This window comes from Gigantopelta aegis, chromosome 8 (genome assembly GCF_016097555.1).
Source record: "Gigantopelta aegis isolate Gae_Host chromosome 8, Gae_host_genome, whole genome shotgun sequence".
Classification (NCBI taxonomy): Eukaryota; Metazoa; Mollusca; class Gastropoda; order Neomphalida; family Peltospiridae; genus Gigantopelta; species Gigantopelta aegis.
The window spans coordinates 33,377,626-33,396,767 of record NC_054706.1 but is presented as its reverse complement, the minus strand read 5'-3'; the positions used below and the strand labels follow the sequence as shown (position 1 = coordinate 33,396,767).

Here is a 19,142-nt window from a genome sequence, read left to right as displayed (position 1 = left end):
TAGATTTAATTAGGTTAATTTTTGGGGGTAATTAGGCTAGCTTTAAATGTTGATATCTCCTGTACTAGAGTTTGAATGATGGATTTGAGTTCACTAACTTCTGACGGTGAGTTGGTTTTTTAGTTTTTCTGCATAGGAGCAGTTTTGATTAACTGTAGGAACTGACTTAACGCTAAAAGTTTTTTGGTTGCCTGGTTTATTTGTTTGTTCGCTAGTTCTGTATAATTTGCGAAGCGCCTTCTGGTAGTGGTGGCATCTGGTGTCGTGAGCCATGTGCCGGCTAAGGCAGTTAGGGCATTGCACAGGTCTGGTACAGGGTGAGTTGCGTGATGATCTTTCATATTTCTGTCCACACCTGTGACAGGTGGGAAGTTCTCTGTGATGGCGGCACTTAGCCGCACTATGTCCCCACTGCTGACAGTAGAAACATTTACTGGGCTTACGTTCATAGGGCGTGAGCTGGTAATGGCGCCCTTGAACGCATATGCGCTGATCAGTATTGCCGATTGAAGCAGCTATTAAGACATACCCATTTGACCAAGTGGTCGCCTCCCTCAGGTTCAAGTGTGGGTTATCCCTTCTGAGCGTGTTCAATGTGGTCGCTTCTGCTGGGAGGGGATTTAGTTTGATAATCCACTTGGTGCTGAGAGGGGGTGGGGGTGTTTCCAGTTGTTGTGGCGGGGGCTGGGGGTTCCCTGTTAATTTGAGGTTGGGATTGTCTGAGTCCCCCAGCTTTAACTGGAATTTCCTTGTAGAAAGGCCCTGGAGTTTGGGGACCTGGCTGTGAACCCATTTTGGGCGCCTCGCTTGGTCCTATATTTTTAGTTTTTTTAGTTGGCTGTTCAACATTTAGATTTTTAACGAAATCCTTAGCAGTTGGTATTTTAACAATTAATTCAGGGCTCCTGACTTTTCGTTTGTTGTTTTTCTTGTTATTGACAGGCCTAAATGGCGTAATAACAATTGGCTGGCTGTTTGAGGGCGTGGAGATTAGTTGAGGCTCAGTGGCCAGGCTAGTGGGAGAGGGATTACCTGTCTTTGTTTTTGCGGCGGACGCGGTGATTTTCATAGCTCCTGAGACATCTGCCGTGGGCTCCGTACTCTGGCTTTGTTGAGGTTTTTCTAAGCCGGGCTTTTTGCCTTTGTTCGAATCCGCGTTTGTTACCTGTGGACTGACTGTCGGAGTTGATTTCACGGCGGAGTTTGTACTTTCCTGATCCGCAGCGACTGTCTGGCTCGATCCGTTTGAAGTGGCTAAACCTGTTTGGGTGGCCTGGTCACAGTGTAAGCTAAAGTTTATTTTCCTTTGACAGGAAGGTTTGGGGGTATTGAATGCTATGTTTAGCCTATCATGTATGTTAGCCCCTAAATCTATACTGGGTTTTTCGGCATTGGTGTGACCGCTGCGTTGATAAAAGATAGGTTGGTCCCTGGTGGAATTGAAACTGTTGTTAACCTAACCATAGCCAGTTCCTCAGAGTGAGAGAATAAACTATTCAGGTTGTTGAGCGCCTCTTCCTCGCCTTTAATAAAGGTATCACCATTTGACAGCCTAGTGTGGTACAACACGTCTGTTATATTGTTCTCTGATTTTTTCCCCAGTATATTAGTTATGGCCTGTTGTCAGTAAATGTACTGGTACAATGTTGGGTTGTTACCGTTGAATAAGACTTGTCTAAGGCCTGGAATGTTATCGGCTTTGGGTGAGGGGGCTGGTTTGTTGTTTTCCTTTGCTCTTTTTAGTGCTCTAGTAGCATGGGGTTTTTTCCCTAGCACCTGAAATTTATTCTTTAACTCTACTTCAGGGTGAACATCGTTCACCACGTCGGTCTCCTCGTCCTCATCTGAGCTTATCTCTAGGTATCGTTTGGTGGCACTTTTTGGGGTGTTGGGTGTGCCATCGGGGGCAGATCGGAGGGCCAGCTTGATTGCTAGGTCGACCGCCCGCAATTTGGGACACGTGAGGACAAACTCAACGTCCGGGTGTATGTACTACTCTATTTACAGAATCAAATGCTTTTTTATAGTCAATGAAACAGCAATAGCGCCTGTTCCTACTTGCAAGCGTTCTTGAAATGATAGCGTATAATGAGAAAATAGCATCTGTTGTCTCCATTCCTCTACGAAAGCCAAACTGAGCGTCAGTAACAACATCAAACTCATCCGACCAATCTAACAATCTCTTACTGAGTATAGAAGTAAATAATTTTCCTAGAGCACTTAGTAAGCTAATGCCTCTGTAGTTATTAGGGTCAGACGTATCACCTTTCTTAAAAACTGGAACAATGACAGCGACACCCCAGGAAGCAGGGAATCTACCCGAATTTAAAATTATATTAAATATTTGTTTAATGATAGGGATTAAAGGCTCTTTGAATTCAATGAGAAATTCATTTAAAATAGCATCGTAACCAGCACTTTTATCACGTTTCAAATTTTTATCGCCAATATTATTTCATCATCAGTTATTTCGTAATCTAGTTGTTCATACAAACTTTCATAATTTATAAAGTCCTCATCTGATTCAGCCTGTTGTTCTGAAGTGCTAGCCTCTGTTTCAACTACTTCTTTAAAATGATAAAAAAAATTCACATAAAGGTACGTTAGACTTTTGCCGTTTGGATTTGGAGAAATTACGATAAAATTCTTTAGGATTATGTATTCTCAAATATTCTAGCTGATTTCTCTGCCAACTCTGATATTTTCTTTTAAGACGTCTTTCTAATTTTTTATAAGCATTTTTACAGATATGCAAGTTATCATTATTTTCACGAGATTTTTTAGAGTTAAAAATACGTAATGCCTCTAAGTATTGGTTGTATAAACACCTACACTCTTTATTGAACCATGGTTTATCAGTAGTTTTAGTTTTTATATTGTCCACCTTGGGCATATAATTACGTGTCTTATCGCATTTAAAAAAAGGATCCGTTATATCATGAAGTATATCAGTAAAATCAGTAACCATTTTATCTATATCTCGCTGAGAACCTGTCTCCACATTTATAACACATGCATTCAATAAATCAATATTAACTCTAATTGCTTCCAAGCATACCTGTTTATGTTCACCAAACCATCTAGATTTACTAAGTTTACTCATATCGGTATCTACATCAACTGAGATAACATTTGAATTAAGCATTACTATAGTTTTCAAAGCAAACGTCACATGCAGTGGTGCGTGGTCAGAATACTGATTAAAGTTACATACAATAAATTTCTCTAACATAGAAAACCTATTACTAGTAGATAATAAGTAGTCTACAACACTTAAACCCTGTTGACCATGAAACGTAAAATCATTAGCAAAACCGCTAAGAGTGTCTACCATTAACAATACGCAATCCAGTAGCTTTACATAAGTTCAAAAGTTTACACCCATAATTATTTTGCCCTCTATCAGGGTTAATTCTTGGTGATAACTCCTCGTCATTAGAATAATTAATTAGATCGTTTATATGATGAAGTAAGCTAACATGAGGCTCGTTAAATTCAATAAAATCATCTCTAGATGCAGTTCTACTATTAAAATCTTCAAATAAAAACACATCCCCAGTCATAGAATAATACTCAATTGATTTTTGTAATTCTATAAACAGGTCACAATCATATAATCTGTAATAGGAAGATTTTTGAGGCGCTATATAAACAGCAGTTATAAAGATATCCTGGTTGAACTTATTCAATGTTTTATCTAATTTGATCCAAATAATGCTATCTAAGCAATTTTCAATTATTGAAACATAAGGTATGAGTTTTGTTTTGTACATAATAAAAATACCACCACCTTGGGAATATTTTCTTTTGTTAACGAGGAACGCTTTACACTCATACCCATCAAGACTAAACACAAAATCGTTAGCAATCCAACATTCAGTAAGAAAAATACGATCGTATGTACACAAAAAGTTTACAAATTCTGTACAATTTAGTTTTTCATGTAAGCCACCATGAATGTTCTATGACAAAGTCTTTAAACGGAAATCATTTGGAGGTCTATTAACATTCTCCGGCCTGTCCTATTCATCAGCTCGGCTTGTAGATGCACCTGTACCGTGAGTAGTGTTAACAGTGTTGCTTGAATCGCGCGAACTCGGCGGTTGCCGGAAGAGAACTCCTTCGATATAGAGCTTGTCTCTGTTCATGACTGCACGTTTGCCAGCTAGGACGGCTTCTCTCCTATAGGGAGCTAGCAGTTTACGAGTGTCGTTCACTTCTTTTGGAAATTGCTCCGAAACAAAGAAGTCCGATCCCTTCAAAACACGCGATGATTTCTTCACGTTTTCACGATCAGTGAGGTTTTTGAATCTAGCCACTATCGGCCTTGGCCTGCCGTTTCTTGAGGTTCCGAACCTGTGGGCATCCAATATGCAAACATCCGACTCAATATGCATAGTTTCACGAATAAAACTTTTTATAATATCCAGTGTATTTTCCGTAGAACCATTTTCTAGCCTGGTTTTGTTGATACCAAAGAATAATAAATTGTCCCGCATCGAACGACACTGCAAATCAATGATGTTGTCATGCAATAGTTTTTGGTCAGATTTCGATTTATCAAGTAATTGGCGCACTTCGTTCAAATCTCGTTTCATCTCATCCAGTTTAATATTTTTAACACTGTTTCACTTATTCGAATGTTGTGCTTATAAACTGTTGACTAGTTCTATATCTGCAACTCTCCCCTTTAGACCCTCAACCTCTTTTGAAATAACACCGACTTTGCTGTTCAATGAATTCACTGTCAGTTCAATCGAATCAAGCTTATTAAGTCTGGTAATAACCTGCTCGAGTTGAGTAGAAATGTTCGACATCCAGACCGCCAAGGGTGGGGGTGGAGACGCGGGTTGGGCGTTAACCATCTGAACAGAGTTTACTGGATACTGTTAATATTGCTGAGACTGCAAATTGTTCATGTTTACTGGTATTTGACTAAACGGGTATTGTGCGTTTGGGACACTTAATGAAGGATTAATTTGCTGAGTACCTGTAGCCATTGCGTTGTCCACCATCTTGTCCGATGTCCGAGGTGATTGTTCTCCTTTACTTCCTTTCCTCGATTTCTTTTTCGGAGGCATTCGGCAAGCAAACCACACAAAAACTGCTTAAGAACGAGCACTTACATTCCACAAATGTTTCCATAAGAGCTAAAATTGTCTTTACAGTTAATTATTTGGTTATCGGCAAAATGTCAATGAAGCGATGGAGACTTAAACAAGCGAACAATAGCAGTGAAGTGAGAACATGCCGTTAATTGTTCAATACATTACTCCCTTAATTGACGCCAATCGACTACGTAAATCCACGCGGACGTTATATCTGACTGATCTTATCAGTATAGTCATTTTTTATGCATTGCCGTTAATGCTACTGATTGATAAGATACAAATAAGATACAAAACATTTATGATCGGTTTTCTGTATATGCACTAATTTACACTGAAATTCACAATTTTGACAAAAAATTGGTTCGTTTTAACTGTTAATTCGCTGTACATAGTTCGTTCTATACATATATATGGGGGGCAATCGGGACTTTGCAATCAGTTCGTTCTAACCGGTAGTTTGTCATAAGCGTGTTCGTTCTAAAAGTACTTTACTGTATACGATTGGGAATTGGGACATGGGGCTTCCCATGGTATTTATCGATATAAAACCTGCTTTTTCACTCCATTTGATACAAACGTGATCTAAGTGTGTTACAGGTTTGTAGATTAACCAAATTATAATTTATTTTCGCTGGATGGAACTAGGGTGTGCGGCTTTAACTTACGAATTTGGTTGAGCTCCTTTTCATAGCCTACATGTGCGTCTCACGATTACCGCAATTAACAGCAAAGCAATTAGGAATTTAATTCATTTTTCAATTGTTTGAACCCTTTTATGTGTATGCTATTTTCTGGAGTAAAAAAAGAAAGAAAAGAAAAAAAAGATTCTCGGGGGGGGGGGGGGGGGGGGGGGGGGTGCAAAAATAAGGATCGGCTATTGGGTGTCAGACAAGGTACGTACATCAGTATGATTATTTCAATTTAAAATAAAAATTGTTTAATTATGTAGTTAATATTTATATGCTCGTCGATGTAAACACAATAGTGGTGAGATATCTGCGACTGATCTGTCACAGTTTAGTGATATTCTATGCGTCCGGTCTCTGGTAGTCTGCGGCGTGGAAGTAATTTTATGGGAACCAAACTCTAGTCTGGGTAGCGATTCTTCTGAGCCAAAAATTGCCAGCGTTATTTTCACGTGGGGTTAGATCTCTGTGGGACCTACAAGATTCTATAACTTAACACAAATCATGCCATCGGTTTCAGTATCCTCGGGCTCAGTTGTAGTATCCTCGGGCTCGGTTTTAGTATCCCCAGGTTCGGTTTTGGAATCCTCGGGCTCAGTTTCAGTATCCTCAGGTTCGGTTTTAGTATCGTCGGGCTCAGTTTTAGTATCGTCGGGCTCAGTTTTAGTATCCTCAGGTTCGGTTTTAGTATCGTCGGGCTCAGTTTTAGTATCCTCAGGTTCGGTTTTAGTATCGTCGGGCTCAGTTTTAGTGTTCTCGGGCTCGGTTTTAGTATCCTCAGGTTCGGTTTGAGTATCCTCGGGCTCGGTTTTAGTATCCTCAGGTTCGGTTTTAGTATCCTCGGGCTCAGTTTTAGCATCCTCGAGCTCGGTTTTAGTATCCTCGGACTTGGTTTTAGCATCCTCGGGATCAGAATTAGTACCCTCGGGTGCTGTTATCGCATCCATGAGCACCCCAGCTTTGTCCCCGTTAGCCAGCCCCTCAGTGTCCACTTGCTTCTCCTGTTCCTGATCCTCCTGTTTCAGTGTGGATGATTCCATTCGACGGCTGGTGTACCACTGGTAAGCCGGGTGGACAAACGACGTGCATACCAACACAAGAAGAAATATGCTCACCTGAGAAAGAAAAAGGAAAACAAAACATCTTGTCAATATCCGTACTGATTACGTAGCATGTATATGCCTTTACGTATACCCAACTTTGTTTATACCCAACAACAGTTCGGGCACTGTTCAGTACTGTAAATCACGATAGAAATGTAACATGATATTAATACTGAATCTGCAGATGTATAGACATAACTGCATATTTGTGTAGTAGTGTTAGTATAAAGTGTTCCTACTAGCAGTGCCAGTAGCTAGTATAGCGGGAACTTCCGTATTAGCTCAGTTGGTAGAGAGATGGATTCTCGTACAGAGGAAGGAAGGAACTGTTTTATTTAACGACGCACTCAACACATTTTATTTTCAGTTATATGGAGTATGAATGAATGAATGAATTAATGTTTAACGACACCCCAGCACGAAAAATACATCGGCTATTGGGTGTCAAACTATGGTAATGGAAACAAACAAGGTGATGATCAACATCAACAGAACAATTCAAGATATAAATAAAAACAGTGTAAAGAACTGTGCAAAAATACAAATACAAATATCACAGATAGATACTGACTTTTACTCTAAACTTCAATCTGTGCTGTATTGGCCATTCTCAAAGAGTATGTTGCACCCCTGCACCACGTGAGGTTACAGCACGCGCATGGGTTATATGGAGTAAGACATACGGATAAAGGGACATTCCTGAGTTTGCTGCAATTTTTAAGATGTTATCGACTAACAGAGACTTTTTAACGATTGTAATTACATATCAAATATATTTTCCTGCATAACATATTAGTGGCTGTATATTAAACGTGTTTCTCATCGTTCTAATATTTGTACTAGCGCAAATTTCATTTTATTTCTTAAAATATATTTTTTCGTACATACGAAATGATTTTAAAGACAAAATCCAGTTTGGGCTTCTTACAAATATTTAGACGACCAGAAACACATTGAATATACAGACACTGATATTCTAAACAAGAAAATATATTTAATATGTAAATTTAATCGTAGAAATATTTTATTAGTCGGAAACATTTTACAATGCAGCAAAGTCAGGAATGTCCCTTTAAGGGCCACACAGATATTGAGAGAAGAAAACCCGCTGTCGCCACTTCATGGGATACTCTTTTCCATTAGCAGCAAGGGATATTTTATATGCACCATTCCACAGACAGGATGGTACACACCATGGCCTTTGTTACCCCAGATGTGGAACACTGGCTGGAACGAGAAATAGCCTAATGATTCAACCGACGGGGATCGATCCTAGACCGATCGCACTTCAAGCGAGAACTTTACCACTGGGCTACATCCCGCCCCCTCTGTGGTTCGAATCCCCTGTGTGAAGGTTAATTGTTCTGTTACATTTGGAGCCGATGTAGAGGCACGAACCCTAAATGTTACAGAAAATCAACAGCCACTGATGAGATTTTAAACAGTGTGAGGTTCAGTCTGAGGTTGAGTTTTTCTGTTACCCCTGTGTGTGCTGTAACCTCACCGTGGTGCAGGGGTGTAACATTCTCTTTGAGAATGGCCAATACAGCACAAAATTGAAATTTTGAGTAAAAATCAGTATCTATCTGTGATATTTGTGTTTTAGCACAGTTGTTTGCACTGTTTTTATTTAAATCTTGAATTCTTATATTGATGTTGATCATCACCTTATTTGTTTGCATTACCATAGTTTGACACCCAATAGCCGATGTATTTTTCGTGCTGGGGTGTAGGTAAACATCCATTTATTAATTTTTCTGTTACATTTGGAGCCGACGAAGGGTCTGGGTGGCTTCACTTGAGGGTGGACTATGTAGTAGTGTTGGTATATAAAGTGATCTTACTGACAGCACTGTATACCTATTAAAGGGACAGTCCTGAGTTTACAACCATTGTAAAATGCTTCCGACCAATAGAGCCTTTTCGATGACGTAACACACAAATTAAATTTAAAAAAATATTTAAAATATCAGTGTCTGTATTTACAAGGTGTTTGTTGTTGTCCTAATGCTTGTAGTCGCCCAGACTGGATTTTACCTCCCAGTAATTTTGTACGTATGAAAAAATATATATCACGAATTAAAGTAAAAACAGAGTGCTACAAACATTAGTATACGACCGCAAATACATTCGATATACAGACACTGGTATTCTAAACAAGAAAATGTATTTAGTATGAAATAGTAGTCGCCAACAAGGCTCTGTTATTGCAAACATCTTACAATGGCTGCAAACTCAGGATTGTCCCTTCAATGTGTCTGTTCGTTGCAACTTTAAACGTTAACACATTAAACATGAATTGCTGGGATGTTTTCACCAAGATTACTTTGTTATTTCACTTTTGGGATATGGGGCTAGTCATCCCCAGGATCTGGCACTTTCTCTACTCTCTAAATATTGACATCCATTAATTGTGAACGACAGAGCCGTAATACATTATCAGGAATATCTGAACCATGCAGAATCGAATAGGCAGTTGGCAAAATCATGAACCTCTATTAGTGCCTCGTCTATAGGAGGACAGCCACTCCCGGGGAGATCCTTTACTGAATATTGTATTCCTCATGCACCGTCACAAAGAAGACTGCCACTGCCAGGCTAGTTTACTAAATCAAAGCTAGCACGGGACAGACGTGATAAGAATTAAGTATTGAAATTTTACGAAATTGCGATGGAGAAGGCGCATTTATCCACAAGACACTTCGCACCTGGTATGCTTACAAATTCACAACGATTAGTTTTAAATTACGATTGGTTTGTGGGTAACAAATTCATCCAGCTCATAAAAATATACAGTTATATCATAGATCACTGTCCATGTCCAACTGTATACATGTGTTGAACTTTAGTCTGAATCAGTTTCTGTCAATTTTGTTATTTTTAACATATTTCGTTGTTGCTTAGAACATGGATATATATTATGCAAAACAGTGATCTGGGGCTCCCAACCCCGACATTGCTATATGATCTGGGACAATAAATATTTATTTAAAAAAAATTCATCCACCTGTAATTATGCATCTTAAAGCAGTAAGATGCATAGCATAAAGCGAATTATAAAGGAGTTTATTTCCTATACTATGATTCACTCTTTTAGCTGTGTAGAGGGATAAATGTGGGGCGGGACGTAGCCCAGTGGTAAAGCGCCCGCTTGATGCGCGGTCGGTCTAGGATCGATCCTCGTCAGTGTAGACCCATTGGGCTATTTCTCGTTCCAGTCAGTTCACCACAACTGGTATAACAAATGCCGTGGTATGTACTATCCTGTCTGTGGGATGGTGCATATAAAATATCCCTTGCTGCTTATTGAAAAGAGTAGCTCATGAAGTGGTGACAGCGGGTTTCCTCTCTCAAAATCTGTGTGGTCCTTAACCATATGTCTAACGCCATATAACTGGAAATAAAATGTGTCGAGTGCGTTGATAAAAAAAAACCCATTTCTTTCTTCTTCTTTTTTACATAAATGTATTATTTAATTTATCACTTTTCACTCCAAAAAAAAAAAAGATGAAAAAAAAGATGAAAAAAAGAAGAAAGCAATAATAGTATATGCATGTATTAGACCACGCATAATTAGTACTTATTATGCTGAACCTGCCTGATCAAAGTCTGTTGCCTTTGCCCACTGAAAGAGGGCAAACTGGAGGAAACCAAAGATACCGCCAGCAACCATTAGGACTCCATACATCAAGCCAAAATATTCGTTAGGGAATCTGTACAATGAAGAAAATATTAATGTGCAAAGATTTATCCAAAGTAATAAAATTCTGAAACAACATGGTGTAAGGTAAATAGTATCTAACGATCGCTCGTGTAGTATTCCCCGTAAAATGGTTTGAATAGTGGGAAAAAACACACAATAAGTTTACTCAAGTCGACTGATCCTTTAAATAAGCTACAGCATGTCCACATAAATTTATATAACGAAGACATGTTTTTAATGTTTAAATTCAGAAATAGAAACACATTCCGAATGACTCACATTTCGCTGATAAAGGCAGCCGCCATTGCATAGAGGAATGATCGGAATATCGTCAGTGTGATGAAGGTCAAATAAAGGATTTCCTCCACCGGGATGAGGGCGAGGACAGAGAGAACAATGGCTAGAACAACGGCTAACGTCAGAGGCAAGACAGAAGGCATCAGCTGCCGACATTTCTCGGATCGTTTGTCTGAAATAATAATTAAAGGGGCAATCTCACTGTTACATAATGACCCAAATTTACTTATCCATTTTTCTGGTGCAATGTGAAGATTATACCTTGAATTAAATGCCCCCACAAAAAATACATCAAACAATTTCATTTACTACTACATGTACATGTATTTATACATTTATATTATTATAAAATCAACTAAAGTTGACCGGCAGATTAACATGTGACGTAACAGTTTGAATTTGAAAAAATACGGACAGCCATTATAAATGGACAGGCGATGAAGATTTTCAATGTACTTAATATTGTTGAAGTTCTTAGCCAATCATTTGGAATATACGGTCAGTGACTCACACTATCTAGGAGCTGGTCATGGAATACGAACCCAGAACCTGCCACTTTTGACCACTGTGCCGTCGATGCCAGTTCATGTAATGACTCCCAACAAGCTGCTTCTGTGTTCAGCGGTTCATGCTGCCATATAATGCTAACACTTAATCGTGGGCCATGATTTGTAAACTTACTTGTGAATATTCGTTTCTGCCAGTCGTATACGATGCCAACAAGTGGTGATGTTATGATACCGCCCAGCATGAAGTAAAGTGAGATGTTGGTATAGAAACTCACTGAAATAATACAAAAATAAAACTATATTAATACAAATATTGAAGCTATTTAATATTATTATTTATATATCTACAGCTCTCTCTCTCTCTCTCTCTCTCTCTCTCTCTCTCTCTCTCTCTCTCTCTCTCTCTCTCTCTGTGTGTGTGTGTGTGTGTGTGTGTGTGTGTGAAAAGGAGGAATACAGGAACGAAGACTCATGGGAGAAAACCTCGTCTTCCCAAACATGTCATGTCGCCTTTGGTGTTTGGGGTGACAAAGAGAGGATGCTACAAAGCTTTAGTACCTTGGTTCTTGTCTCCATCGAGGATGTTGTTAATCCACGGATTGAGAGAGCTGAAGTAGTAGTAGAAGCGCAGCTGTAGAATGCACAGCCAGAAGACGTGTAGCAGATAAGCACGGGACAACATACAACTCTTTAGTGTACGTTTGCCAATATCTTTCTCATTGCTTGTATTCTCTAAATTAAACCAAACAAATAAATAAATATAATAATAATAATAATAAACAACTGAAATGAATGAACTGAAAGTGGCTCGTAACATCTTTAAATTAAACGTAAGACATCTCTAACTAAAATACATTGTAAAACGTGACTTCTGACATATTTAAAAATTAATGTAAAATTGAACTCAAGTGATCATTGACATATGAATGAAATCAGATATATTCCCACTCCAATCTGAAGATCAGCATTGGTCGATTTGACACAGGCCAACATGATTTTGTGTTTAGGTGACTGTTAGGAACAGTAATGCCAAATGCATTACAACTTGTTAAACCACTATAAACTATGTTACCAGCGTTTCGATTAATTGAATTAAAGGGTAAGCTGGACATGTGGCAAAATTGGCTTTGATTATGTTTTTTAATATCCTAATAAAGAATTCCCAGAAAACTGTAAGTATATGCAATTCGTTGGACGTATAGCTTAAATGTGTCATTATAAGAGTGGTATGTGCACACAACCAATGCTGACCATCTGGGAAAGGGTTTCATCCTGCATCAGATGTGTTCTGGGCCAGTGCTTATGAAACTCGACAGTCTTAGACACAAATCTTTAATGACGTCACGTGCATGGTGTTGATTACGTTAAAGTCCCAGACTCTATGAGAATCTTAATATCCATCATAATATTAATTATAATGAGGTACCAGTTTTCATAGGACTGTTTATGGAGATCTTAATCGTAAAATCTAATGTGTTATTTAAACATTATCCTTATATCAGTTGTACAGAAAACACTATCTTCTAATATGAAGTGGTAAAAAAAAAAATCAAAATTTAAATTATACTTGATAAAGTTACGATGATTGAAAACAAAGTAATTGAAGTAATGTTTTAGTTTATAAGATCCGTAGTTATTAAAATGTAAACATATCTCGCGAACATTTATTTAAAAATTCAGAACGTTTTATAAGCACACCATACACCACTAGCTTAATATTGGCACAAAAAAACCCGTATCATTTTAACATTCATTTTAAGTTTCAAGAACGATCCTCAGCTATCTAGGCCGTTAGTCAAGGATAATGATTTCATGGTTGGTTCTTGGTGTTTTGCGAGAGAGAAGTCAATGTAGCTTAATATTGGCTGTTGGTGACAAAAAAACTAGATTATTTTAACATTCGTTTTAAGGTTCAAGAACGATCTTCATCAGTCTGGGCTGTTTGTCAAGGATAACGATTTCATGGTTCATTGTTGGTGGATTGCGAGAGAAAAGCGAATGTAGTAGCCTTACCCCCTTCCCGATTTTGCCGTTAAAACTCACTTTGTGTGGGACCAGAACTAGGACGCGAACCCAGTACCTACCAGCTTCAAGTCCAATGGCGTAACCACTACTCCACCGTGGCTATACAACTACCTGCTTCTTTACTAATGACAATTTCTTCTCTATCCTCTCCTACTTCAGGATCTGTTTTCTTCTTCTCCATATCGAACACTTCGACTGTTCCGTTCTGGCCGTCTTGGTTAACATTGTGTTCGACCTCTGCGTCCTTCTGAACCTCATTCTTGAAGATGAAATCCTTTGGCAGGAAGAGGAAAGTGCTCACTAGAACCATACTGTGCAGACCAACCAGCACCAAGTAGGAGTTCCGCCTAGAGAAACCATTTTCATAGGCAAGCTAAAAAAGAAAAACCATTAGAAATCCAGAATTAACATGAGTATGAATAATTAATCTCATACACAGAATCCTAGAATGTGCAAATCGTAGGGTTTATGTTTTCAAATTAGAATCTACTGTTAAATGAATGGTGAGGTATTGCTACAAATTCGACTACTGATAAAACTTGAATGTGCGAATCGACAGCTGAAAACCAGAATTCACAAAGGTCTCTTAGGCTTTGCAAGTCTTTTTGCACTGCACTGCAATGTTCAATCTTTTAAAAAAAAGGTTCTAGTCCACTATTTTGCTGCTTTTTTATTTTATTTTTTATAAATGTAGTTCATTCTGGGATAATGAAAGCTATGTAATTTGAATAAATAAATAACACTGCTTTCTTATCTGATTTGTTCAAGTTTTAAAAAACCCCAAAACAATTAATACTTTGTTAATCTGAAAACCAAGACTTTGAACATAAGCAGTTCTGGATGTTACTGAACCTCGTGATGATAGCATGAGATGTAGAGTAACCCTACTGGAGACAACGTTGTCAACAACCTTGACACTGGCCTCGGTGGTGTCATGGTTAAGCCATCGGACATAAGGATGGTAGGTACAGGGTTCGCAGCCCGGTACGGGCTCCCACCTTGAGCGAGTTTTAACACGACTCAGCGGGTAGGTGTAAGACATGTACACCATCTTCTCTATCACTAAACCACTAATAACTAATATAACCCACTGTCCTAGACGGACAGCCCAGACAGCTGACGTGTGTACCCATGACAGCGTGCTTGAACCGTAATTGGACATAAGCACGAAAATAAGTTGAAATGAATGAAATAACCTTAACAATAAGTTGAACGGCCGCTGAACAGTCGAGGGCGCCACATAACAATCCAACCACCGTAGAACTACCAGTCGTGAACAGGATGGAAATCTGAAAGAAAATCAAATACGAAATACGTACATATATTATATACAAGATGGACTGTTTTCTTATGCTTAGAATTAGCTTAAATTATTTAGCGTTAGTAAGAAGTAAGGGACAAGGTGTAGTGATCAGGTAGTTTTTGTAATATGTATTCAGGTAACTGTGTCCTTTATAAATGTACCGCCATATTTCTGTTTGGCTAAATGGAACTTGAATTGGGCTAAAACATATGATTTCTTATTAAATTCTCCCAATTATGGGATCCAGGTTAAACTCTGACACAGCACGTTACATTATATAGATACAATAGAGGGTCTTTGGCAACATGCTACAGCTATGTATATATATGCAGAAAAAGATAATAACAAGTTGATGATTTAGAGTATGTTTTTTCCTGTGAACATCATAACTGAGAACTCCGTGATATTTGCTAGGTTTGATTCCATATTCATTGTTAACAGGATAAAGCCGATGACTCTATTTATTTGTATCCAACAGAAATAGTGAGGAATACATAGAGGGTATTTCATGTATTTTGTCGAGTGAAGTTTGCAATCATATCTTACGAGACGAGTGTGATGTGATTGTAACTTCACGAGATGAGATATAAATCATATTTGACAAAAAACATGAAACATGGATATTTATTGTATAATTTTTGGCAATTTACCTATATTTTCAAAATGCCAGCAGCAAAATAGTTCCGGCTTTCTAACAGTGAAGTTAAAGGGACATTCCTGAGTTTGCTGCATTGTAAAATGTTTCCGACTAATAAAATATTTATACGATTACATTTACATATTAAATATATTTTCTTGTTTAGAATATCAGTGTCTGTATATTCAATGTGTTTCTGGTCGTCTAAATATTTGTAAGAAGCCCAAACTGGATTTTGTCTTTAAATAATGTCGTATGTACGAAAAAATATATTTTAAGAAATAAAATGAAATTTGCGCTAGTACAAATATTAGAATGATGAGAAACATGTTTAATATACAGCCACTAATATGTTATGCAGGAAAATATATTTGATATGTAATTACAATCGTTAAAAAGTCTCTGTTAGTCGATAACATCTTTAAAATCGCAGCAAACTCGGGAATGTCCCTTTAACACTTTCTACAGTGACGATAACACATTTTAGAGTGAAACAGTGAAATTTTCACTCTAAAATGTGTTATCGTCACTGAATGACTGATAACACTTTTATTTCACTGATATTGTAAGATATTTGACTAAATGTAATATAATAAATATTCTTAACTTATGATACACAAGCGTTCTATGATCATATTGAATAAGTAAGACCACAGGCTTCTTTAGTTGTAACTTTATTTTCATATACTGTATTCAAGCCCTGCAATTAAGAAAAAAATTCCTAAAAAAAAGAAAAAATATTTTATTAGTTGGAAACATCTTACAATGCAGCAAACTCAGGAATGTCCCTTTAATGAATGAATGAATGAATGAATGAATGAATGAATGAATGAATGAATGTTTAACGACACCCCAGCACAAAAATACATATCGACTATTGGGTCTCACAAATGGTAAGTATATGAAAATATTATTTATATATATTTATGTAAAACCACAGTGTAAGGAGCTGTGGGTGAAAAGTATAATACAATACATAAAATCAAGGTAAGTATATTTTAAAACTTTGTATAGAAGTCAAAGTGTTTTAAAAACTTTATAATTAATTCTGGGTAGAATTTAAAAGATTCCAAAACATTTCTGTTGCCAAATATATCATTTCTCGTCGGCTTGGGATGATCACATTCCACCAAAATGTGGCGCACAGTCAGTGTACACTGACAATGTTCACACTGCGTGAAATATGTATGGCCGATGCGGGCACGGCACAAGACTACTTCATCCTTTCTGCATCGCCTGTAGGATTACTGCCACTCTCCCAGGACTGCCTTGACAGAATGAAGCTTGTTCGCAACCGCACCGTCCCAATCGTCTTGCCAAGTCGAAAAGATATATTGGTTAATATGAAATTTAAAATCACTGTAAGGGACACCAACATGGACAAGTTGGTCCAACAAGTTCAAAGTAGACTTGGCAGCAACATCTGCCTTTTTGTTACCCCTAATGCCAACATGGTTGGGTACCCAACAAAATATAACATCTTTATTAGCAATTGATAAAAAGACACACTTTCGTATTACCATCCCAACTAAGGGATGCTCCAATTTCATGTACTGTAGAGCTTGGAGACACGAAAGTGAGTCTGTAAAAATAATATGCACACGAATCCTTAATTTGTTCCAGGGCTTTAATGATGGAGAAGCCGGCCGAGGCCGGCACCTGTGCCCATTACAGGCGTGATCTAGAACAGCTTGCTCTGATTGTGCACGTTAATCCTTATGACCTGACCTGACCTGACCTGACCTTATATCATGTCGCAAGTGATATATGCCTCCCAATTCCGTAACGTTGTCAAAATGTTTGTTAATGGAAAACAAATACCAGTACAGTTTTAGCAACGTGTGTTTTCAGTATCGACTATACACTGCGGGTGAGGATTTAGCCCTCCCCACCCCCAGCCAACCTCCGTTTTTGCCAATGTGATAATGTTTGCATTTGTATAGAATAAGGAGTGTTGTTTATTAATGTGACCGAACTATATCACGTTTATGTTATAACTCCCCTATTTAAAAACTCGTAGATTACGTTTATGATACAAACCCCCTATTTAAAAACAAATAATAGATTCGGTTATGCATAATAGGGACACCCATGAACAGAGGTTTTTTTTGTTGTAAATATTATTCGGGGATGAATTGAAACAGCTCTTTGCATAATAATCTGCTCATGTTAAAAGCAAGTTATTATGCTGATGTTTTACCTAGACCTACAAACAACGTATTTTCTTTTGTCCCGTTGCCTAATCTCTGTTGAACAGATACATACATAATATTTAGGGTGACACAAACTCAAATATAGGTCGCATAATCTGTTAAGACTCTTTCCTGTCTCATCCACTGAACCACGACTAGTAGGCTACATGAACAGCCTTGATATATATTGCCAAGGATGAAAGATCCCTCGCTTATATGTTTGATTGTTTGGCTTTTTGTTGTGTTTTTTTTTATATATATCCCACTGCCCCCTTTTACTCCTTTGAAGTCCATCTCATTTCTTCCCGATCTGGCAACTCCTCATATCTTTCAACTTCTTTCGCTTTCCACCTCCACATCCCAGTCCTGGTATCTCCAACGGCGACATGTGCTTGTCTCTTGTGGCTATCCGTGCCACACACCTGTCATTCCCCATAAGCTTTTAGCTGTGGGCTTAGTCTGACCACTTCGGAAAGTGTTCAGTAGTTAATTCTGGCATTGTTTAAGAGGCACTTGTAACTACCTACTATGCTCCTCTACTACCGGCGGTCGTTAGTTAGTGCCGTGGGTCAGACCAGCTTTTATTAGCGACAGAGGACGAGTATGCCAGGTGGGTGCAGGGAAGTACACAGAGACTGAGAACACTGACAGAAAGGGTTGAAACAGATTGAAATCGTGGAAGAAATTGGAATTTTTTTTTTATATTAAGATAATGAGAATTAGAAAGATGAATGAATGTGTGAGCCAGCTTTGACGGGATTTGAACCACTGTCGTCGCTTATTTGTTGCTTGGAGTACTAGCTCAATGGTCATACCCCCACCCCTAATCACCGCATTTTATATTTTCCAGTCGTCCCATAACACGAATCAAAGACAGTGTGATTGCCCCCCACAAATGTCCGTGACCACACCCCATCCCACCCCACAATAAATAAAGCCCCATGATATGCCAACAGGGGGTATTTACTTTGTATGAACTGGCGTCGTGGTTAGGCTACCGGTCTACAGGCTGCTAGGTACTGGGTTCGGATGCGCATGCGTGAACAATGGTGGACGTGTTTTTCGGAGCTCTCGAAAAAATATATATAAAACATCTGAATATGAACTGAATTCGAACTGAATGTAGTGTGAAATGTTTGAGAAAGCAAGAAGAACGACTACATGTAAGTCAGAAACTTTTAAATGCGAAATAGAATGAAATATAACGAAATATAACGAATTGACGATAAAGGTGTAAGCACTAACCTACACGACCCATATACCTGATTTATACCCGGTTGATTTAAATGTACTATGATAATTTGTTGTAATTGTAACGATGGACTCCTAAGACAGAGTGATCTAGGTGCATTAGCCGTTTGTTAATGAGAAGTGTGTGTACCGTGCTTCGTGTATTGTGACTTAAGCTATTGACTCGCGCACTGATCAAGACAAAATGGCTACAAGTGAGAATGTATCTACAGTTTTAGGCAATACAAGGGAGGTGATGTACGGGAGTAATGATAAATCTGAAAATCTGGACTATATCACTCAGGTAATGACAAAGATGGATTCAAGACTATCACAAATAGAAATG

At 38.2% G+C, this 19,142-nt stretch overlaps 2 protein-coding genes across 4 annotated transcripts in view; both read right to left on the bottom strand.

Moving 5' to 3' along the window:
- Positions 1–4,022: 4,022 nt before the first annotated feature.
- On the bottom strand, positions 4,023–4,598 carry LOC121379623. The gene has a single exon (XM_041508271.1). The coding sequence runs from the start codon at positions 4,596–4,598 to the stop codon at positions 4,023–4,025; it is 576 nt and encodes a 191-aa protein (XP_041364205.1).
- A 1,568-nt stretch (positions 4,599–6,166) lies between these two features.
- The window catches only part of LOC121379308 (solute carrier family 43 member 3-like), a 340,851-nt gene continuing 327,875 nt past the window's right edge, over positions 6,167–19,142 (bottom strand). For all 3 annotated transcript variants that reach the window (XM_041507864.1, XM_041507863.1, XM_041507865.1), the window contains exons 5-11: positions 14,631–14,723; positions 13,546–13,807; positions 11,968–12,141; positions 11,582–11,683; positions 10,883–11,072; positions 10,499–10,613; positions 6,167–6,912 (exon numbers count right to left, since the gene is read on the bottom strand). In XM_041507864.1, coding sequence (XP_041363798.1) covers positions 6,283–6,912; positions 10,499–10,613; positions 10,883–11,072; positions 11,582–11,683; positions 11,968–12,141; positions 13,546–13,807; positions 14,631–14,723 — 1,566 coding nt within the window. In that variant the 3' untranslated portion in view covers positions 6,167–6,282. The remainder of the gene's footprint in view (positions 6,913–10,498; positions 10,614–10,882; positions 11,073–11,581; positions 11,684–11,967; positions 12,142–13,545; positions 13,808–14,630; positions 14,724–19,142) is intronic.

What these genes read in the sequence shown, in the direction of transcription:
- LOC121379623 (XM_041508271.1), bottom strand. Translation starts at nt 4,598, where the DNA reads ATGAAACGAGATTTGAACGAAGTGCGCCAATTACTTGATAAATCGAAA.